The sequence below is a fragment of the Typopeltis vanoorti genome, chromosome 10, assembly GCF_054136105.1.
Source record: "Typopeltis vanoorti isolate ZY-2024b chromosome 10, IOZ_Tvanoo_1.0, whole genome shotgun sequence".
Classification (NCBI taxonomy): domain Eukaryota; kingdom Metazoa; phylum Arthropoda; class Arachnida; order Uropygi; family Thelyphonidae; genus Typopeltis; species Typopeltis vanoorti.
In genome coordinates this window covers 10,911,903-10,936,122 of record NC_143558.1, presented here as the reverse complement: position 1 = coordinate 10,936,122, position 24,220 = coordinate 10,911,903, and the positions used below count along the sequence as shown (strand labels likewise).

The window sequence follows — 24,220 nt, the reverse complement described above, 5'->3', positions numbered from 1 at the left end:
TGCAATTGTTTGCTGATGATGCAACGATAGGCAGGACAATCAGGGATGCTACTGATATCCAGCACTTAAAAAATAATTTGAATAGACTGAAAATTTGGGTAAAAGAAAATGGCTGTCAGTTTAATATTAGTAAGTGTAAAGTTAAGCACAGTCGCATGGTGATCTTTCCAGCAGCTTATTATGTTAGGAGTTATGCGACAAGAAACTGATGAAGTTAGGAATCTTGGCATAATGGCAAGCCAAAAAATCATGTTGTAAATCAGTTAAAGCCTGTTCATAATCACCAATCTATTGCTGAAGAACATGTGGGTCTCAGGTGTGGAGCCTTGCATGTTTTGTATTCATATTGGATAGCTCAAGATGCTACTTATAAATTTTCTGAAGTCATCTTGGTTGATCCCTTTAATAAAGCCATTCATCAAGATCCAAAGGGTAACTGGATTTTTTAAAAATCCAGTTAGCCTTTGGATCTCGATATCAAATTTGACATTATATCAAACTTTTTGCTTGCAGCAAAAGTCTCTTTGCAATTATCCCCTTTTTGGTCTTTCAGCATTTTAAAAATGGCTAATGCTTCAGTACAAATCGTTGCATAGGTAATAGGCATGTTTAATCGTTATTAAAAACAACACGTAAGTCCACAGTAATAACTTTAATTAATAAATACGGTAGATATTTTGTACTAAAAATAATAGTACATCTTCAGTGTTACAAACAGATAGGAATAGAATACAAGTAACGAATATTCGGTGGATCACCTATTAAAATACAATGTTGTCGCAAGCTAGGAAATGAAAGAAATTAATAAATAATTAATATTTAAGATAATTAGTTTTTTTAATGATTACATAAAATAAAAGTCTCCCAGATCTTCGAGAGAGAGAGAGAGGCAATCATTTCGATTTAAATTTGGTCGATGTAAAAAATCTTCACAACGTTCTTTAAAGAGGCATTCATTAAAGGCGTTCATAGATGCAGGTTCATTAGAATAGCTTTATCCCACTGGATATTATGGGTAGTGGTAATACTGTGTTGTGCTAGACCAGACTTCTGAGGTTTGTTGTAATCAATATAATATTGATGTTCTTTAATTCTTTTTTCCACAGAACGGCCAGTTTGTCCGAAATAAGAAACATCACATTCACAAGGAATCTTGTAAATGCCAGCCAAGGACAGAGATGACAGTTTATCTTTTGTAGAAGGCAAAATGGAAGAAATTTTGTTGATAGGAATATAAGTGGGAATCAATTGGTACTTTTTTAAAATTCTACCTATAGGTTCTGAGATTCCGGGAATGTAGGGGATTGGAACTCTGCGAACTGTTGAAGAAACCTTAGGTAATGGAACATAAGATTCAATTATCTGTTGGATTTGATTAGGGTGGTAATTATTAGATGCCATTAACTTTTTAATGATGGAAAGTTCTTGTTGTAAGATTTCTGAAGAAGAGCAAACTTTGTGTCCTATTAATTAGAGATTTAAGAATGCAAAATTTTAGAGATGTATGGTGAGCAGACATTTTATGAATGTATCTGCCAGTAAATGTGGGCTTTCGAAAGATGCTTGTAGATAAGGTACCAGAAGAAGTTCGAGTAAGCAGGATGTCCAAAAATGATAAAGTACAGAATTTTCCTTTTCCATGGTGAATTGGATACGAGGATGAAGGCTATTTATCTGTTGTAGAAAGGTGGAAAGCTCATCTTCAGTATGTGACCAAATGGCAAAAACATCATCAACATAATGATACCAAAAAGATGGTTGAGGGTGAATGGATGAAAACATAGTCTCTTCGAATTGTTTCAAAAAATAGTTAGCCAAAGGTGGAGACAAAGGACTACCCATGGCAGTACCTTCAACTTGTTTGTAGAACTTATTTTTCCAACTAAAATAACCTGAATGGATAACAAATTCTAAAATTTTTGCGATATCTGGAGGGCAATCTTCATATAATAAATTGACTGTGTCGGCTAATGGGATATTGGTAAACAGAGATACAATGTCAAAACTGACTAACAACTCAGACTCTTTGATTTTTAAATCCTTGATTTTTTCCAGGAAATCCATTATTAAAAAGTTAATGGTATCTAATAATTTCCATCCTAATCAAATCCAACAGATAATTGAATCTTATGTTCTATTACCTAAGGTTTCTTCAACAGTTCGCAGAGTTCCAATCCCCTACATTCCAGGAATCTCAGAACCTATAGGTAGAATTTTAAAAAAGTACCAATTGATTCCCACTTATATTCCTATCAACAAAATTTCTTCCATTTTGCCTTCTACAAAAGATAAACTGTCATCTCTGTCTTTGGCTGGCGTTTACAAGATTCCTTGTGAATGCGATGTTTCTTATTTTGGACAAACTGGCCGTTCTGTGGAAAAAAGAATTAAAGAACATCAATATTATATTGATTACAACAAACCTCAGAAGTCTGGTCTAGCACAACACAGTATTACCACTACCCATAATATCCAGGGGATAAAGCTATTCTACTTCATAGATGCAGGTTCAAATGAACCTGCATCTATGAACACCTTTAATGAATGCCTCTTTAAAGAACGTTGTGAAGATTTTTTCCATCGACCAAATTTAAATCGAAATGATTGCCTCTCTCTCTCGAAGATCTGGGAGACTTTTATTTTATGTAATCATTAAAAAAACTAATTATCTTAAATATTAATTATTTATTAATTTCTTTCATTTCCTAGCTTGCGACAACATTGTATTTTAATAGGTGATCCACCGAATATTCGTTACTTGTATTCTATTCCTATCTGTTTGTAACACTGAAGATGTACTATTATTTTTAGTACGAAATATCTACCTTATTTATTAATTAAAGTTATTACTGTGGACTTACGTGAAGAGGGACCTGTGGCATAGTATAATTATTAAAAACAATTATACTATGCCACAGGTCCCTCTAAAAATAAGAATGTTTAATCGTTGAGTTTGGTTGCTTATCCGAGCAGTTACCAGTTTTTCCATATGAGGAATTATACTGCCTGTTTCTTTATTATTCCCACCATGTAGACGGCATAGATTGTGATTTTTTACTTCTTCCAAATATTTTTCTTTATCCTTCAAAATGGTGCAAACTGTAGAAGTGACAAAATAGAATTTCTCAGAAAAAACTTTAACAGTGCTATCCGCTTGGTGGTTGATAATAATTTCATATTTTTTCTCTAACATAATTACTTTTCTTTGTTTCTTTTGCTCATTTTCTGGTTTTACACTGTTGCTTCTTTTTGACATTGTTGGAAAAGTGAAAGGTTATAATTAAAAAATAAAGCAAAATTAAAAATGAGGTGTAATTTGAAGAAAACTACAAATAAGACACTCGCGTTGCCAAGGCTCGTGAGTGACTGAGGCTCGTTCTAACTGTTCATTATGTCATTACATACTGCGTAATTTCCCATACACACCCCTAATCGACTTTGCCGCACACAATTTAAAATAAAAATTCTGATCCAAAAAATTCGTAAAGTGAGAACTACCTGTATATATCAAAGAGGGCTGTAATGTCTGGTAGAAGTTTGTTCTATAACAGAAGAATTGTGCCATTGATATTATCATTTGTAATTAGCGCAGTAGTGTCAAAGTTAGCCAGCAGGTCTTAGTTATCTAAAACCTAGTTTAGTTTTTGAATTTTGTATTAAAGTGTTGTCTAGTTTTAATAAATTAATAAAAATTGACAAGACTGTCATTAATGCTTATGTGTCCAATGCCCATTGGTGTTTGATGCAGCTTACACCAATTTTGCCATTCTCTGTCCACTGCCAGGTTACTGAAATCCTGTAGACTCTTTCTGCATTACTCCTTCACATCTTCTATCCACTCTTGTCTTGGTTCTCCTGTTTCGTTAATATGTTCAAACATCAAAGTTTGAATCTGTCTACTGTTATCCATCATGCAGATATGTCCAAAAAGTTTGAGTTTCCTTTGAATTATTTTCTGCCTTAGATTTTCTTTTCAGTTCACTTTTCTGTACAGTTCTTCATTCATTCTTTTTTCCATCTAGCATGTTTGCATAATCTTTCTATATCATGTTCTTTCAAATGGGACTATTCTCTTCACTGGCTTTTACCATTATCTGTATCTCATAACCATAGAGAGCACTTGTGAATATGTAGCTTTCCAGCATTCTCGGCTTTGTAGTGAGGCTCTGATTTACTTTTCCATATCTTGTTCATTGCCTGCAGGTTTACCTCCACTTTTGTTATACGAGATCTTATTTCTTTTTACAGTCTGAATTATATTGCTCATCATGTTCATCATGTTGCTTCAGGTATGTGAAGCCTCCTAACTTCTTCCAGCTTATGTCCATTGACCTCTAATTGCTTTTTGATCTTCTTTTATCCAAATATCATTGCTTTATTTTTTTTTCCATGTTCATTTTATCAAAACATATCTCTTTCCTTCTTCAGTAATAAACATACCAGATTCCTGTCCACTCCATAAGATTCAAGAACAGCCCGTGCTGCTTTCTGATCTATACTGTCCAATACTCTTTCTGAAAGTCAACAAAGTAGGCATGAATATTTTAATTTTTATGCAGAGCATTCTCCACAATTAGTCTTGACATTACTATTTGGTGCTCACTACTCCTGTCTCTTCTGAATCTTACTCATCTTCTAAGAGAGACTATAGAGATTTAATAACTTGATGTCAAAAATGGGAATTTTGTGATTGGCTAATATAATTATTTATTTATATTAAAGTTCTTTTCCTTTTTAATTTCATTTAATTTTTACTTTTATAATTTAATGTGGTGGGGATGACTTTTTTAATTAGATACTTTTTTTAATTAACCTAATCCTCATAGATTTTTTACTATCATGTTGTATGATTTTAGTATTAAATTCTCTTTGCTATATTTGTTAACCAAATATATCCATTGCAATCTTTTTAGAGTGTTCAGCCGGATGCAGCTTCTCCAACTCACGTAAGTTATTTTCTATTTGTTTAACATTTTTCCATTTTGTATGTAAAATAAGTGATATTGCTGCAATGCATTCAGTTTGAGATTGCTCAAAGTGCTACATAATAATGAGGAATAATGGTCATCCAATTATAGAGGCAACCAAGAGTTTTCCCCCATCCCATTGTCAGTGAATTTAATAAATTTAATCTTACCACATAATATGATGGGTTTATGTGTCTGCTTCTTTTCACTGGAGCAACAGCACCTTTACTTTGAATTTTATTTGCCATCATTAGCAAGAATAAAATAAAAGAATGATTATAATAGAGGAAGGGTGGCAATGAGAGCTCACGATGTGGCTCGCTTCCATGCATCACGTGACTCTTTTCACTGGAGCAACAGCACCTTTACTTTGAATTTTATTTGCCATCATTAGCAAGAATAAAATAAAAGAATGATTATAATAGAGGAAGGGTGGCAATGAGAGCTCACGATGTGGCTCGCTTCCATGCATCACGTGACTCTTCACGATCTACCAGGGAAAAAAACAAAAAAGAGAAGAGGAGACAACAAAAATGAAGAACAAAATAAAAAATGAGAGAAGAGAGAGAAAAACAGGGTTAATAAAAATTACTACAATGAAAAAAGTTTAATTTGAAACACATTGAATGAACTTTGAACACTTAAAATGATTTTAAAGTCGATACGCAATAATGTTAGTTACTTATTTATTAGTGGAAGCCTTCCTTGTATCCATTTTCTTAGTAAGCTCCTTAAAATTATGTGTGTAATTAGTCAAAGTAGTTCTTACAAGCTCGTTAAAACCTCGGCATGCGCACTCACTTACTCCCATACCATCGCATTGGTCAAAGGTTGCAGCTCTTCTGAGCCTTACGAATTATTTTGTCTCCAAAAGGATGCGTAGTTAGCTACTCCTGTAATAGGGAAATGTAGCAAGCATATAATGTTAGGTAATAATGATGAAGAATTTGGGCATTCTTTTCAATACTTTTTATTTTCTTCTTATTATTATTACATGATCATCATCATTATGGAATGTGACTCATCTTAGAAAGTCCACAGTGACCATTATTGACCTACTGCCTATCAACCTCTTTCTGAGTTATTCTTAGCCACTCAGTTATTGAGTAGCTTGACTTAAGAAACGTGTCTGCCAATGTGGTCATCAATCTAGAGCATTATACTTTTTTTCATTTTGGCAATAAGATTGACATATTTACAAATAACTGTAGTATTACGAGTGCTGTTCGATAAGTCCATGCAAAGTCTAAGAGATGGCACCACCAGTACGTATCGTATTGATGTTATTTTTAGTTGCTGGCAACTATTGGAGGATCACACAGTTTCAGTCAGATATATCTATTACTCTGTGTTTGGCGTTCATTTGAATCGATCAAGTACTGTGATTTGTGAAAAATGGACGAGAAAGAATTTCGTGTAGTGATTAAAATTACTTTTTGAAAGGCAAAATGGCTCAGAAAACCAAAGCTAAGCTTGATAAATATTATGGTGAGTCTGCACCTTCGATTAGAACAGTTTATAAGTGGTTTAGTAACTTTCGAAGTGGCCATATGAGCACAAGTGACGTTGAACGTTCTGGACACCCTGTTGAGGTCACTACTCCAGAAATTATTGAAAAAATCCATGATATGGTGATGGATGATAGAAGAGTGAAGGTGCGTGAAATTGTTATGGCTGTGGGCATCTCAAATGACCGCATACATAATATTTTACATGAATATTTACATGTGAGAAAACTATCCACAAGATGCATGGCACGTTTTTTTCACACTGGATCAAAAGCATCAATGTGTGAATGAGCTGTTTAAACAGAATCCAAAGGAATTTTGGATTCTGAGAATTCTGAATTTTGAAGCATGAGACCAAGGAACAGTCAAAACAATGGGTTGCAAGCAGGGAATCTGCACCAAAGAAAGCGAAAACTGTTCTTTCAGCAGGAAAGGTTATGGCCACCGACTTGAGGGATGCTCGTGGCATAATTTTTGTAGATGTACTTTTTCATGGAAAAGGGCAATACAATTACCAGAGGTGCATTATGCATCTTTGCTGGATCGTTTAAATAATGAAATAAAGGTAAAACGACCACACTTGGCAGAAAAGAAGATTCTTGTTCACCATGACAATGCACCTGCTCACTCTTCTGCAATTGTGACTGCAAAATTGTTCGAATTACGCTACGAAGTTCTTTCGCATTCCCCCCACCCTCCAGATTTGGCTCCCTTGGACTGCTATCTGTTTCCAGACATGAAAAAATGACTGGCAGGAAAGAGATTTTCATCAAATGAGGTGATTGCTGAAACAACTGCCTATTTTGAACAGTTGGGCAAATCATACTATATGGACGGGATCAAAAAACTCGAGCATCGTTGCACTAAGTGTATAGACCTCAAAGGAGTCAGTTGAAAAATAAAAAATGTTTGTCCCAAAAAAATTATGTTTTCTTCATTTTTGCATGGGCTTATCGAACAACTCTCGTAACTAGGGTAGCACTTTTTTTTTCCCTTAGAACTTTATTTTTGTTTCTAGCAACTGTAATAATAATAAGGTGAGGTATGTTTAGCCTGCATCCTCTCTCTCTTTGTATGTGTTCGATACACCATTGTCAGTGAATTTAATAAATTTAATCTTACCACATAATATGATGGGCTTACGTGTCTGCTTCTTTTCACTGGAGCAACAGCACCCTTACTTTGAATTTTATATGCCATTATTAACAACAATTCGTCTACTGTTATCAACAGTATCCCTTCCCCATACTTTCTTCCCTGAAAACACTAAACCATTAACATTCTATCCCTGTAAATACATCATCTGCTGTTAGCCAAGTCTTATTAATGCCTATAACTTTTGGTTAGGTTGCACTAACCATTTCCAAAATGTCCTCCCTCTTATTCCTGATACTTCTGGCATTAGTATATAGAATCTGCAGCATCCCTTTAGCCCTCCCCCCACCACCCCTTGTACTTCCTGCACTACCAACTGTATTCAATATTGTTGATTGTGAAACTAGAAGACTTACTGCACTTGTTGGTCATTCTCACACTCACTCACCTCATGGGTGCCTTCACACATGTTCATCTGCATAAGTTTTCCTGACTTTGTGCTTCACCATGCTTGGTGAACGAAGCTCTCTATAGGCACCTAACGCCAAAACCATTTCTGTGCACTCCATCAGTGTTATACAAATCCTCATCATCAAATTCCTGCCATGTACCCTCAAGGGGTGCACAGGATATGATAGTACTACATGAAAAATTTACATCATTACCAACTTCCTATCTACAATTTTCCTCCAAATCAGTCTGTTACTTGTCAAGACTCCAACACTATCAGATCTTACATTTCTATCATCTAAGGCACTTTGTACCGTATCAATCCACCTATATCGTGGTCTTCCTCTGGGTTGTTTTCCTGCCAACCTGGCAGAGAACACTTGTTTTGCTAATCTTTCCTCGCCCATTCTGTTTAAGTGACCATACCACCTGTGATTAGCTCTGCTAATGCATTCCTGGATGCTGACAATGTCAAGTTCTTTCCTAATATCCTCATTTTTAATATGATATTGCCATTGATGCCATCTGTTCACGCCTGTAATCTTTCTCAGGACTCTCATATCTGCGGTCCCTACTCTTTGGTCAAGTATTTTACTTCTGACCCAGCTCTCGGATCCATAAGTTAAAACTGGTTTGAACACTGTCTTGTATACACTAATTTAGTGTTCCAACTAATTTCTCTCTTATTCCATATGAATTTATTCACTTGACTTCCCACCATACCAGCTTTGTTTCGTCCGCATAAAGCAAAGAGCTGACATTAACATCTCCAATTTTGATATCATGTTTAATACCACTTTCTTTCATAATGTGATCCATATAGATAACGAATAACAGGGGGGATAATGTACATCCTTGTCTCACACCAGATTTAACATTAAACTATCTTCCTGTACTTCCTTCAATTCTAATTGCTGACTTACAACTCAAATAAAGACTAAGTATTGCGTGATATAATGCGCCATTTACACCATATAACTGTAGTGTTTTGAATATATTCTCTCTTGGCACCTTGTCATATGCCTTTTCCAGATCAACAAAACTTAAATACAGATCTTTGTTATATTCCCATGATTTCTCCACTATTTGTCTTAAAGTGAAGATCTGATCCTGACAGCCTCTATTTGACCTGAATCCAGCTTGTTCTTCAACAAGCTTTTGTTCCACAATTCTTCTCAACCATTTCTCAAGTATACTTGAGAAATGGTTGAGAAGTAGAGACTTTCAGTTTTATCTATCTTCACATTCAGTTTCATTTCCCTTTTTATATATGGGTACTATTAGAGTATACTCCAATCATCGGAAATTCGTCCCTGTGTCCTGGCATTCTGAACTATGCAATGCAGCCACTGTAAGACTTTTATATCACCATACTTCAGCATTTCTGATCGAATGTCATCTACTCCTACTGCCTTTCCACATTTCAAGCCTTTGATAGCTTTTTCTACTTCAAGTATGGATATGTATTCCTGACTGCATGTTTGGTCAGTATTTTTTATCACTGTGCTGTCATCACTGCTTGTTTCATTTAGCAGTTTTTCAAAGTAATTACTCCATACTTCAAGGATATCTTTTTCTCCCATTTTCATGTCACCTTTATCATCTCTAAGTCCTTTTACAGCACTCTTTCCTCTATTCCTACAACAACCTCCAGAATATTTTGCCACCTTCTTGATATTTATTTTCTTTATTCTTGCCAAAGTCCTCCCATGACTTTTGTTTAGCTAGTTTTACACACTGTTTAGCTTTCTTACATTTATCTCTGTATTCTAAGAGCACAATATCTAAGAGCACAAGCTGACTTATTTGTCAGCTTGTGCTCTTAGATATTGTGAACTTTTGATATGCTTTGTTCTTTTCCTTCACTGCCTCTTTAACTTTCTGCGTCCACCATGGAGTTCTGATTTTTCTATCCTTGCAGACAACTTCACCACATGCCTCTCTAGCTGAATCAATCAGGGCTTGCTACTGAATCTCCTGGGTTTGGTTCCTGTTCTCAAACTCTTTCATTTTTTCTTCAATAATCTTTGTGTATTTTAGTCTACAGTTCACATCTCAGAGATGCTCAACTTTTATTCGCTTTAAAACTTTCTTACATATCATTCTTTTCAATATGAAATTCAATTTTATCCTGCTCAAGACTAAATAGTGATCACTTCCAATTTCAAATCCTCTGTACACTCTGGTGTCCTTCACCAGGGAGAAAACATCACTGTCAACAATGACATAGTCAATGAGAATTTTCTTATTCCTTGCCTCTTCTCTCCATGTGAATTTGTGCACATTTTTATGTTGGAACATGGTGTTAATAATAACCAGTCCATGTCCTGAGCAGAAATCCAACAGGTATTTGCCATTGTTATCAGCTTTGCTCTTTTCTCCAAATTTTCCCGAAATACTTTTGTATGTCTGACAATCATTTCTTACTCTGCTATTTAGATTCCCAACAAGGACCAACTTTTCCTTTTTCATTGTGTCAGTTGCTTTTTCTAAAGCCTCAAAAAATTTCTCCACTTCTACCTTAGTAGAACCTTCTGTGGTACCATTGGCACAAATAAGTCCCAGTTCCCCATTCTTATATTTGTCCACATTACTCTACTTGAGATTGCCTGCCATTCAAGACGATTAGCCTCGTATTTTGTGTTAAATACTATGGCTACTCCTTCTTTTCCTTGATTGTCATTGCCTGAATATAATATTTTGTATTTATTGCTCAGAAAGATCTCACCAGTTTTGGTCTTTTTTGTTTCAGTCACCCCTATTATGTCGATCTGGTACTTATCTAATTCCTCGGCTAGCTCCATTTCTTTGCCATTCAGGCTTCTTACGTTGATAGTACCGATCTTTAACTCTGGTGATGTTGAGTTGGGGTTTGTTTTCAGATTTGTTCCAGTAGCTGACTTTTCGTTGTTCGCCCTGGTTCCTTGGCGAAAACAACAGGGCCCTTGTTTAACTGGGCGACGCCCCAGCCGGCATGAAATTTTGTCATGTTGTACCATCATTTTGAATTTTGGTTTAACCAATAAGAATACAATTTGGTCGGCTTAATTCCAAATTGCCAGCCAATCCTCGTTCGTTCAGTATCCAGATAGATACCCGACAGGGTGCACCACGAGTAGGTGAGGTTTGGACATTAGAAGCCCTGATCGGTTCTCCGCATTCCTTTAAAGGCTATGTGGACGTCTCCTCTCAGTTATACAGCTTTGACCCTTAAGCACTCCAAATATACAAATACTTCTTTTCATTAAACTCAGGCCATTAAGTTCAAAAACTGTGCATCTTTCCTTCTGCACAACTTGTGTATTGATTTGTTTGCTATTAATACCCTCCTCCTCAGTTCACCTCCATCATAGCGTGGCAGGAGACAGTTTTTATCCTCTTGCCCTTCATTTTTGCTTCGTCCAATATCTCCTTCACATCCTCCATCAAAGAATACATCTCCCCATCTCAGATCATTGGTACTAACCAAACAATTAGTTCTTTTTCCTTAGTTTTTTGAATTCAGATGGCAAGAATAATTAATTTTTACACCAGGGAAACATGGTTTTGTTATACTTTTGTTAAGCACACCTCTGATCATAGTCTCAATATATAATTTTCTCCTTATCTTGTTTTTCTCATTTATTCACATGATCTTAATTTTTACATCTAACCACTTGCTTGTTTCTCTTGTAATCTATTTCCTCTTCTGCAGCTTTTCACTTTTGCACTGTTAAATTATTAATGTTACTTAGATATAACAGAAATGAATTAAGGGCAAACGATTCAATCTGCATGCTCTGTAGAAGAATAGATGTAAGTTGTTTTGAATGTATAGAGTGAGTTTGAGGGCAGAATGGATTTCTATAAGCAGGACGGCATACACGTGAATGCAGTTGATATCCGGAGTCTGTAGAATTTATTGTCATGAGTCCTAACACAGAGAGTCATGGAAACTAGATTATAATGAGAAGAATGGTGAGAATCTGTGTACAAGGGCAACCATGTCATGTAACTGCATTAATGATAGGAATGTGCATCATCATAGAAATAATTACGAAGAAAGAACAACTGTGTTTTCTTCTGGTTTGGGATTATTAAGGATGTGCAAGGGCATCTGTCTGCATAAGTAAGGCATTTGATAACAAAGACCTGCAAGTTGTTCATCTAGGGTCATTTTATGGTTATCTTAGTTAGTGTCATGCTATAGTTATCTTCACATAATGTCACAATTATGTGTTGTAGCTCTGCTCTGTCTCATATTTTAGTTATTGTGATAATATCAGAAAAACACGTGGTTGTTGTATAGACCTGTCTTTCTCTTTAATTTACATTTCTTAGTACCATGTCATTTCTTATTTATATTACCATGTAATATGGTGGGATGTTAATAGTTGGAATATTAGAAAAATTGGAGAAGAGGTGCTTGTTATAACATCAGGAAAGGGACCGCCTGAGGATAAGGAGGCATGGTGGTGGAATGAGGAGGTGCAGTTGGAGATCAAGGAAAAGAAAGAGGTAAAGAAAAAATGGGACATGACTGGAACTAGTGCCGACAAGGAGGCATATAGATTAACGAAGAAAAATGCAAAGAGAGCTGTGGCAAGGGTGAAAGCGAGGGCAGTTGATGAGGTTTATGAAGAACTGGAGAGAAACGGTGGTGAAGCTCAGTTGTTGAGAATAGTGAAAGCCAGAGATAAGGCCTCGAAAGACATAACATCAGTCAAGCAGATAAAGGATGCCTCAGGAGTAGTATTACAAGAGGAGGACAAAATCAGAGGAAAATGGAAAGAATATTTCCGTAAACTACTAAATGAGGAGAATCCGAGAGAGAGGTGTGAGGATGGAAAGGCAAACGAGAGACCGGTGCAAGACATAAGTAGAAAGGAAGTGGATAGGGTACTGAGAAAAATGAAGAATGGAAATGCTGTGGGGGCAGACCAGATACTTGGGGAAGTGTGGAAAAGTTTGGGTAGTGAGGGCATGGATATGTTATGGGATCTGATGAGGAAAATAGCCCAACAGGAAAAGATACCAGAGGAATGGAGGAAAAGTATTCTCGTCCCAATCTACAAAGGAAGAGGAGATGTTCAAGACTGTGGCAACTATAGAGGGATCAAGCTGATGTCACACACATTGAAGATATAGGAAAGAGTAATTGAAGGGAGGATACGGCAGGAAATGAAAATTGGTGAGGAGCAGTTTGGATTGATGCCAGGAAGAGGAACAACGGATGCGGTATTTGCACTAAGGCAATTCATGGAGAAATATAGAGAGATGCAAGTGGAGCTGCACATGGTGTTTATAGACCTGGAAAAGGCATACGACAGAGTGGCCAGGCAGGAGGTGTGGAGGTGTATGAGGAAGAAGGGGGGTGTCAGAGAAGTACGTGAGGATGGTGAAGGAGATGTATGAGGGAACAGAAACTCAGGTCAGGTCTAGTGTTGGCATGACAGAAGGGTTTCCCCATTGTCATAGGGCTACATCAAGGGTCAGTTCTGAGCCCCTATCTCTTTGACCTGGTCATGGATGTACTAGTGGAGGATGTCAAGAAGGAGGCACCATGGAGCATGCTGTTTGCCGACGACATTGTTCTATGCAAATCATCCCGAGAGAAGCTTGAAAATACCCTGGAAGAGTGGAGAAAGGTATTGGAGGAGAGAGGCATGAAAATTAACCGGTAGAAGACTGAATATATGTCAACAGGGAGTCACGAGGATGTGATCATACGACTTCAGGGTGAATGGCTAATTTCAGGGAAGAAATTCAAGTACCTTGGGTCGGTCGTCGAGAGGAATGGTGACCTGGATGAGGAAATACAGCACCGAATGACATGCGGCTGGATGAACTGGAGGAAGATGAGTGGGGTCCTGTCTGACAAGAGAGTGAGTTGTAAGAGGAAAGGAAAGCTGTATGAGATGGTGATGAGGCCGGCGATGCTTCATGGTGCAGAGACATGGCCTATAACAAAGGCACAGGAGAGGAAGATGGAGGTAGCGGAGATGCGGATGTTGAGATGAATGAGTGGTGTGAGAAAGAAGGACAGGATAAGGAATGACTACATCAGAGGGACGGTTAAGGTGGGACCAATTGGCAAGAAGATACAAGAAAGTAGGCTGAGGTGGTTTGGACGTGTAGAGAGCAAGGGTGAGGAGTATATGGAGTTGGAGGAAAGAAGGAAAAGAGGCAGGCCCAAGCGCAGGTGGAGGGATAAGGTGACAGAGGATCTTAGGGAGAAAGGATGGAGTCCGAAGGACGCCCTGGACCGGAGAACTTGGAAGAGGAAGATTAAAGATCGGTACGCCGACCCCGTTTAACATGGGATAAGGCATAGTGAAAGAAAAAGTAGATTACCATGTAATATGGATTATGTGTAAAATACAATTTTATTTAATTCTGACCATAAAAACAAACTTATATTATAGCCTACCAGTTTTGCCAGCAGACTGTCTGGCTTTTTCAAGCCGTTTATGAAAAGACATAAAAACTAGTAAATGCAAATTGAAAGGAACATAAAAAACATTGTAAACCAACTAGTAGCTAAGGTTACACATTCGCGTGACAGAGAGGATTTATTGTTCTTATTCATTATCATGCATGCGTGTTTGTTGTAAACGTGTAATGTGATTACTGGCTAGCTGTAGTTCAGCTTTGTTAAGAGAGAGGATAAGGTTTTTCCACGAACTGTTTAGAATCGCACTCTGATTTCTGTTGAGGTTTCCGCTGGTTATTGACACTATTGTGGCTTCCTTGAATAAACGATTTTTTAGACATTTTGATAAAAAAACAATCAGACGGTGTCAAATTGTCTATTTACAGAAAGCCCACAGATACTGGAAGATATCTTCATTATACTTCAAACCATCACAAGACACGCAAACTGAGCATTATCCATATGTTGAAATATAGGGCCAGAAAGTTTATATCAGAAGAGGAGGATACTCAGACTGAACTCACTAATAGCCAACACATTATCACAAAATGGATATCCTCAAAACATCATAAAAAATATCTACAGTGACAATCCCAGACAAGAAGAATCACATTCCCAGCACATTTCTACTGTAGTGATCCCTTTCATCAAGTCAATTTCTTATCAAATAGCAAGAATACTATGAGCCTACAACATCAGAGTGGTCTTCAAACCAACCACCAGCATCAAACAAGTTTTAGGTTCCCCAAAGATAAGGTACCTTTCTACAAATATCCAGGAGTATATTACATTCCCTGCTCCTGTGGTCTTGCCTACATAGGACAAACTTCTCGGAATTTGGAAATCAGACAAAAAGAACATGTTGGTAGTTGGTGATGTAAACCACAACAGAAGTATCTCTTCCGGCTTAGCACATCATTTCTGTACGTCTAACCACACGATAAAGTGGCAAAACAGTTCCTGCCATGTCTCGATGACGACTACAGACATGTTTATTCAAGGAAGCCACAATAGTGTCAATAACTGGCAGAAACCTCAACAGAAATCAGGGTGTAATTCTTAACAGTTCGTGGAAAAACCTTATCCTCTCCCTCTTAATCAAGCTGAACTACAGCTTGCCAGTAATCACATTACACGTTTACAATAGACACACATGCGTGATAATGAATAAGAACAATAAGTCCTCTCTGTCACGCGAATGTGTAACCTTAGCTACTAGTTGGTTTACAACGTTTTTTATGTTCCTTTCAATTTGCATTTACTAGCTTTTATGTCTTTTCATAAATGCCTTGAAAAAGCTAGACAGTCTGCTGGCAAAACTGGTAGGCTATAATATAAGTTTGTTTTTATGGTCAGCATTAAATAAAATTGTATTTTAATTATAAACGACCAAATATGTTTAGTTTAAATGGATTATGTGTTTTTAAGATTACATTGGACATTACAGAATTTTAATATCTGTAACCTTTAAAATATATATCTTAAAAATTATGCATAACATACAGGTATATTTTTATGAGACTTAGTTTCATGAAGGAGGTCTGGAAAGTTCTGATAAACACTTAGAAAAAAAAATATTAAAGCAACTGATATAACCATAAGAAAGAACATACAAGGATATAAGAACATAAGTTACCTTCATAACTCTGCTACTAATATGTCTTTTCTTGTGGTTATATCAATTGCTTTAATATCATTTTGTTCTGGGTGTTTATCAGGACTTTCCAGATCCCCTCTCGTATTATGCTTGAATTAGGACTCCTGAAAAATTGCAGTTTCAGGAGATAAATTTTCCCTATTTAGCTTATTAGTTGACCCGCCAGCTGAAGTGAACAAAACACAGAATACCCTAGAAATTTTCAACGATCAAAAAAATGACTAGGTCTTTGCCTTTTATCATGTAATTACCCCACTCTGTCTTTAATCCCTTAATAGTGGTGATAGAGCCATTAACAGATTAATTGTAATGGAGTGAACTTTGAGTCCACTTGACTTAAAGTATACTGTTTTACTTTGAATTTCCTTTATCTAAAATTGTGCTTCAGTGTCCATCATCAGGGTATACAGATAGCTACTGGTGCTTTTTTTTTTTCACATCTCCAATAAAAACTCTTCCAAAACATCTTACATGGACTAATATGTTTTCTCTGTATTGGGAGTCTGAATATTACACACATCAGACTGCAATACATCCCTTTGGTATGCTTGTTAAAAAGATTATGCAATCAGTTGCCATCATTGTTGACAATATTATCCTGCACTGGATATAAGAGCATTCCTGTATAGCAGATTTATACTTCATTCTGCAACCTCTCATATGCTAGCTACATTAGTTTCATCATATCTTATCTGCCTACATGCAGTTATTGTATGTAGACAGATAAGGTATGATAAGCTATGTCTACACACAATAGCATCACCCATTCAAAGTATTTATTTTGATAAATACACACACACACACACACTGATGGTTCAAGATTTGACACTTTTGTTAGTTGTGCTACTTATTCTGACTCTATCATATCCAATCAGATCCTGCTTGATTGCAGTAATTATACATCAGAATTGCATTCAGTTCATCTTGTGCTTGTACATATAAATGAAATCCTCTACCAAAAGTGTATGATTTTTTTTTTTACACTCATTGAGTTCTTTACAAGCTATTTCATCTCCTGTGTACATTCCATATCCATTGCTCTGTTATACAGCCAGGTTCTAAAACTGTTGTTGTTTAAAATGAAGACCCTTAATTTACATGTTTGCTGGTGTTGGTTTCCAAGCCACATTGGAATTAAGGGAAACTTTTCTACATACTGTTTGTCAGTCCCATATACTGACTGCAAATAGTGTGAGATCAAAACTAATTTCTCAATAGATGGCAGTCATCATGGCATGAAGCATTGATGAATAAATTACACAGAACTAGGCATGAAATTAAGCATTGGCAATCTAGTCAACTTAGAAACAGAAGAGAGGAAGTTGTTCTTGCTAGACTCCACATAAGGTCACAGTCATTATTATTATTAAGAGAGACTTCCAGGGATTCAGGGACTATCTAGGGATAGATACAATCCACACCAGCTGTCATACTTTTTCTTGAATTTCTTCACACTACTTCCAAACACAACATCCAGTGACAATCCATTCCAATCATGCACCACTTTGTGAGAGAAAAATCTAGCTTCCCCCCCATTTTCTTGGCATTACCTCTCAACTTCCAAGGATGTCCACTTGTCCTTTCCTCACTTTGCATGAAATTAAAACTTCCATCTGCTGAAATCTTGTATGATCCTTTCAGAAGTTTGTAAGTCTCAATCATATTACCCTTCTTTCTCCTGTTTGCTAGTGTCTACTGTCTACAAATTCTCAGTCTGTCTTCATAATCAGTATTCCACAATCCTAATATCATTTTTAACACACTCCTCTGCATCCTCTTCACTTTATCAGAATCACCACGGAAACCAGACCTACACGCAGTAGTCCAACTGAGGTCTTATCAAAGTCTTGTAAAGTGGCAAATGACTTCTTTATCTATACATGCACATTTGGTGGATTTTATTTAGTTTCCGGGTCTTCATATATAGGAAACACAGTGATACTTTTGAAAAGGTTCAGAGAAGATTTACAGGAAGAGTTTGTTTCAGCATTGCAATTATCTTCTGAGTTGTACTTACAATCTTTACTATATGACCCTTGAACTTCAACTTCCTATCTATGAAAACTTCAAGATCCCTAGCCTGATCAGTTTCTTCTAGCATAAGCTCACCATCTTACACATTCTTATTTTCAGGACTGCTGACCTACCTATGTGTGAACAATGTAACATGCATCTCACAATTTGCCACATTCTGGTGGAGTGCCAGCACTTCACTATATGCTTTTAAAATAAAATCTCTTTCAGATCATCCTACATAGACTAGTATTCTCTGTATTAGGAGACTCGATATTACATACATCACACACACACACAAGAAAAAAAGGAATGAACCCTTCACTACTCTGGCTGAGAGATATATATACTGAGGCAGATCTTAACAAGCTCAGACAAAGTGAATGATGTTTTTAACTTTTTTTTTTAATTTATATAAATACATTTGATTATAAATTTATATGTGGATACTTCTTTGCATCACTTAATTTTCAAAATTTCCTTTTTCTATATTATATGGACTTCACTAATTAATCTCTTTGTTACTGTTTATTATTATCTAGAATATTGCTATAAACTTTAGTTTGACACAATATAACCTTCACTATCCTAGCACCAATAAACTCCTAATTAACCAGCCAACCCCCCCCCCCCCCCCCCGGCTGACATTTCTTCTTTGAGCAACCTCTTTTAATCCTTTCTGTTTACAATCTGTTCTTTTATTTATTTTTTGTATAAAGTGAGTTATTATATGACACCTGTATGGATTTTGATATCTCATCATGGATTACACTCTATACTATGCAGTCTGCAAATCCACTGTAGGCAACTCACTACTATACAGGCAGTCCCCGGGTTACGAACAAGATACGTTCCTGAGAACGTCATTAAGTTGGATTTGTACTTAACTCAGATCCCTGATGAACAGAGCACATGCGGTGATAATAATAACAATACTATAATGGCTCATATGTGGCAATAATAATACCCCTGTACCGTAATAATAAGTTAGAGAAACTATTGTGTCCTTTCTTTTAATTCAAACAAACAGAACATAAAAACAAACTCATACAAAAAGTTTTCATAGGAGACAGGAGAAATTTCAGAAAAGAATATTAAAGGTTGCATCAATGTCTTGCTTACTGGAAGGGGCATTTCTGAAGCAAGAAGGCAGACTAACATTAATCGGAAGATGATGCTAGAGTGGATGGTGCTGGAGAATCAGGATTTGATTCTGTTGCTGGAGGAGAGGAGCTTATCACTGAAGTTGGTTTCTTGAAAAAGGTATCTAGGGTTGTTAGCACAGCCTTTTTCTTTCTTTCATCATAAATGGCCTTGTAGCAGCTGATGTTCTCATTAACTGCATGATAAACCTTTGTAAGCTGCTGAATGTTAGGATCTTGCACCTCAAGCTTAGCAATGAGACGAAAGGCTTCAGCTGCTTCTCTGTCTCCATAAGGTCTTCATTGGTTAATTCTTGTGAATGGGACTCTAGTAAGTCAATAACATCAATTTCATTGATGTCCAGTTGTAGTGCATTGCCACTATCCACCACAGCTTTTCTGGCTTTGGCGATGTCTTCAGTGAAGCCACAAAAATCCTTACAGAATTGAGGGCACAGTTTATTTCACATCCCTTTAATTGTTGATTGCTTCACTTCCTCCCAAGAATCAGCAATGTTTTTGATGGCATCATGGATGTTATAAATTATATATTTAGTTTAATCCTTTATACAAGTGTAAGCAAACAAAGTTTGCTCCTGAAGTATCTTCAGGACTGGGGCAACTCATGGTAAAGTTGGTATAAGGTCTCATCACTTGCCTTAGTATCTCCCATAATGCAAAACACATCTCCTTGCGGACATGTATAATGCTATGCATTAAGGGAAGGGCCACTACCAAGACCGGTTTCAACCTTTATTGAGGTCTCATCAGTGGGAGCCAGATCCAGTGGTGGTGGTGGTGATACCAAGGTGGAAGTAATGGAGAAGTCATATTTACCTATACGAATTGCCAAAAGGTGTCACACCTCATTATTAAATTACTCTGGATTAGAGAAAGATGTTGGAAGTTTTTTTTCACTTGGTTACACTATAAATTATATATTTAGTTTAATCCTTTATCCAAGTGTAAGCAAACAAAGTGTGCACCTGAAGTATCTTCAGGACTGGGGCTTTGCATTATGGGAGATACTAGGGCAAGTGATGAGAACTTATACCACCTTCACCACGAGCAGGACTGGGGCTTTGCATTATGGGAGATACTAAGGCAAGTGATGAGAACTTATACCACCTTTACCACAAGTTGCCCCAGTCCTGAAGTGCTATAATGTATACATTATAGCATTATACATATCTGCAAGGAGACGTGCTTTGCATTATGGGAGATACTAAGGTAAGTGATGAGAACTTATACTATCTTTACCATGTTTGTGCCCGTCCTGAAGATACTTCAGGCGCAAACTTTGTTTGCTTACACTTGGATAAAGGATTAAACTAAATATATAATTTATAGTCTAACCAAGTGAAAAAAAACTTCCAACATGGATGTTATAATTCTTTCAGAACTCTCTCAAGGACATCATATAATCTTCTGTAGCCCTGACTGCTTGTTGGAATGTATGCCGTAAGTAATAAGCCTTAAATGCAGAAATGACTTCCTGGACTATTGGCTGTAATAACAATGTAGTGTTGGATGGTAAAAATACAGCCTTTACATTAGTTATAAAAATACAATGGGGAGCTTAAGGGTCAAAGCTGTATAACTAAGAGGAGACCTCCTCATAGCCTTTAAATGAATGCGGAGAACCGACCAGGACTTCTGACCTAATGTCCAATCCTCACCTTCTCCTGGTGCATCCTGTTGGGTATCTACTTTGATACTGAACGAACGAGGAGGGGCTGGCAATTTGGGATTTAGCCGACCAAATTGTATTCTTATTGTGGAGACAACTACCGTGTTTGAATTCAAACACGGTAGTTGTCTCCATAATTTCCAAAAATGCATTCGGATCACCGTGCAAGCCTAAAAGAAAGGAATGTATTCTTATTGGTTAAACCAAAATAAAAAATGATGGTGCAACATGACAAAATTTCATGCCGGCTGGGGCGTCACCTGGTTAAACAAGGCCCCCATTGTTTTTGCCAGGGAACCAGGGCGAACAGCGAAAAGTCAGCTACTGGAACAAATCTGAAAACAAACCCCAACTCAACATCACCAGAGTTAAAGATCGGTACTATCAACGTAAGAAGCCTGAATGGCAAAGAAATGGAGCTAGCCGAGGAATTAGATAAGTACCAGATCGACATAATAGGGGTGATTGAAACAAAAAAGACCAAAACTGGTGAGATCTTTCTGAGCAATAAATACAAAATGTAATATTCAGGCAATGACAATCAAGGAAAAGAAGGAGTGGCCATAGTATTCAACACAAAATACGAGGCTAATCTTCTTGAATGGCAGTCAGTCTCAAGTAGAGTCATGTGGGCAAATATGAGAATGAGGAACTGGACAATGAGACTTATTTGTGCCTAAGGTCCCACAGAAGGTTCTACTAAGGTAGAAGTGGAGGAATTTTTTGAGGCTTTAGAGAAAGCAACTGGCACAATGAAAAATGAAAAGTTGGTCCTTGTTGGGGATCTAAATAGCAGAGTAGGAAATGATTATGAGATATACAAAAATATTTTGGGAAAATTTGGAGAAAAGAGCAAAGCTAATAATAATGGCAAATATCTGTTGGATTTCTGCTCAGCACATGGACTGGTTATTACTAACACCATGTTCCAACATAAAAATGTGCACAAATTCACATGGAGAGAAGAGGCTAGGAATAAGAAAAGTCTCATTGACTATGTTATTGTTGATAATGATGTTTTCTCCCTGGTGCAGGACACCAGAGTGTACAGAGGATTTGAAATTGAAAGTGATCACTATTTAGTCTTGAGCAGGATAAAATTGAATTTCATATTGAAAAGAATAACATGTAAGAAAGTTTTAAAGCGAATAAAAGTTGAGCAGCTCTCAGATGTGAACTGTAGACTAAAATACACAAAGATTATTGAAAAGAAAATTAAAGAGTTTGAGAACAGGAATCAAACCTTAGAGATTCAATGGCAAACTCTGAAGAAAACATTGATTGATACTGCCAGAGAGGCATGTGGTGAGGTTGTGTGCAAGGATAAAAAAATCAGAACTCCCTGGTGGACACAGGAAGTTAAAGAGGCAGTGAAGGAAAAGAAGAAAGCATATCAAAAGTTCCTGGCAAATAAGTCAGCTTTTACTCTTACAGAATACAGAGACAAATGTAAGAAAGCTAAACAGTGTGTAAAACTAGCTAAACAAAAGTCATGGGAGGACTTTGGCAAGAATATAGAAAATAAATATCAAGAAGGTGGGAAAATATTCTGGAGGTTGTTGAAGAAGTTTAGGAATGGAGGAAAGAGTGCTGTAAAAGGAATTAGAGATGATAAAGGTGACATGAAAACAGGAGAAAAAGATATCCTTGAAGTATGGAGTAAATACTTTGAAAAACTGCTAAATGAAACAAGCAGTGATGACAGCACAGTGGTAAAAGACACTGACCAGGCATGCAGTCAGGAATACATATCCATACTTGAAGTTGAAAAAGCCATCAAAGGCTTGAAATGTGGAAAGGCAGCAGGAGTAGATGATATTCGACCAGAAATGTTGAAGTTTGGTGGTATGAAAGGCTTATAGTGGCTGCACTGCATAATTCAGAAAGCCTAGACAGAGGGACGAATTCCCGATGATTGGAGTAGAGCTCTCATAGTACCCATATATAAAAAGGGAAATAAAACTGCATGTGAGAATTTCAGAGGTATTTCCCTACTGAGTGTTCTTGGCAAGATCTATGCAAGTATACTTGAGAAACGGTTGAGAAGAATTGTGGAAGAAAAGCTTGGTGAAGAACAAGCTGGATTCAGGCCAAATAGAGGCTGTCAGGATCAGATCTTCACTTTACGACAAATAGTGGAGAAAGCATGGGAATATAACAAAGATCTGTATTTAAGTTTTGTCGATTTGGAAAAGGCATATGACAAAGTGCCAAGAGAGAAGCTATTCAATACGCTACAGCTATATGGTGTCAATGGGGCATTATATCAAGCAATACTTAGTCTTTATTTGAGTTGTAAGTCAGCAGTTAGAATTGAAGGAAGTACAGGAAGATGGTTTAATGTTAAATCTTGTGTGAGACAAGGATGTACATTATCCCCTCTGTTATTCATTATCTATATGGATCACATTATGAAGGAAAGTGGTATTAAACCTGATATCAAAATTGGAGATGTTAATGTCAGCTCTTTGCTTTATGCGGATGATGTTATACTTCTAAATAAATCCGCTACAAGTCTGCAAGATTCTCTGACTAAATTGAATAGCTGTTGTAATAGATATGGTATGAAGGTCAGCAATAAAAAGACAAAGACAATAAAAATAGGCAGAATCATTGAAAATGTCAACTGTGTTGTGAATGGAGAACCTGTAGAACAAGTAAAACATTTCAGCTATTTAGCCACGATTTTTACTGAAGATGGTAAATTAAATATAGAAATAGACAACAGAATCAGCAAAGCTGGTATGGTGGAAAGTCAATTGAATAAATTCATTTGGAATAAGAGAGAAATTAGTCGGAACACTAAATTAGCTGTATACAAGACAGTGTTCAAACCAGTTTTAACTTATGGATCTGAGAGCTGGGTCAGAAGTAAAACACTTGACCAAAGACTAGTGACTGCAGATATGAGAGTCCTGAGAAAGATTAGAGGCGTGAACAGATGGCATCAATGGCAATATCATATTAAAAATGAGGATATTAGGAAAGAACTTGACATTGTCAGCATCCAGGAATGCGTTAGCAGAGCTAATCTCAGGTGGTATGGTCACTTAAATAGAATGGGAGAGGAAAGATTAGCAAAACAAGTGTTCTCTGCCAGGTTGGTAGGAAAACGACCCAGAGGAAGACCAAGATATAGGTGGATTGATACGGTACAAAGTGCCTTAGAGGATAGAAATATAAGATCTGATAATGTTGGAGTCTTGACAAGTAACAGACTGATTTGGAGGAAAATTGTAGATAGGAAGTTAGTAATGATGTAATTTTTTCATGTAGTACTGTCATA

The 24,220-nt window shown here is 36.7% G+C and overlaps 1 protein-coding gene across 1 annotated transcript in view; it reads left to right on the top strand.

The window, feature by feature from the left end:
• The window catches only part of pcx (pecanex), a 621,557-nt gene that overhangs the window by 343,409 nt on the left and 253,928 nt on the right, over positions 1-24,220 (top strand). The window contains exon 15 of the mRNA XM_090398640.1: positions 4,914-4,946. Coding sequence (XP_090254766.1) covers positions 4,914-4,946 — 33 coding nt within the window. The remainder of the gene's footprint in view (positions 1-4,913; positions 4,947-24,220) is intronic.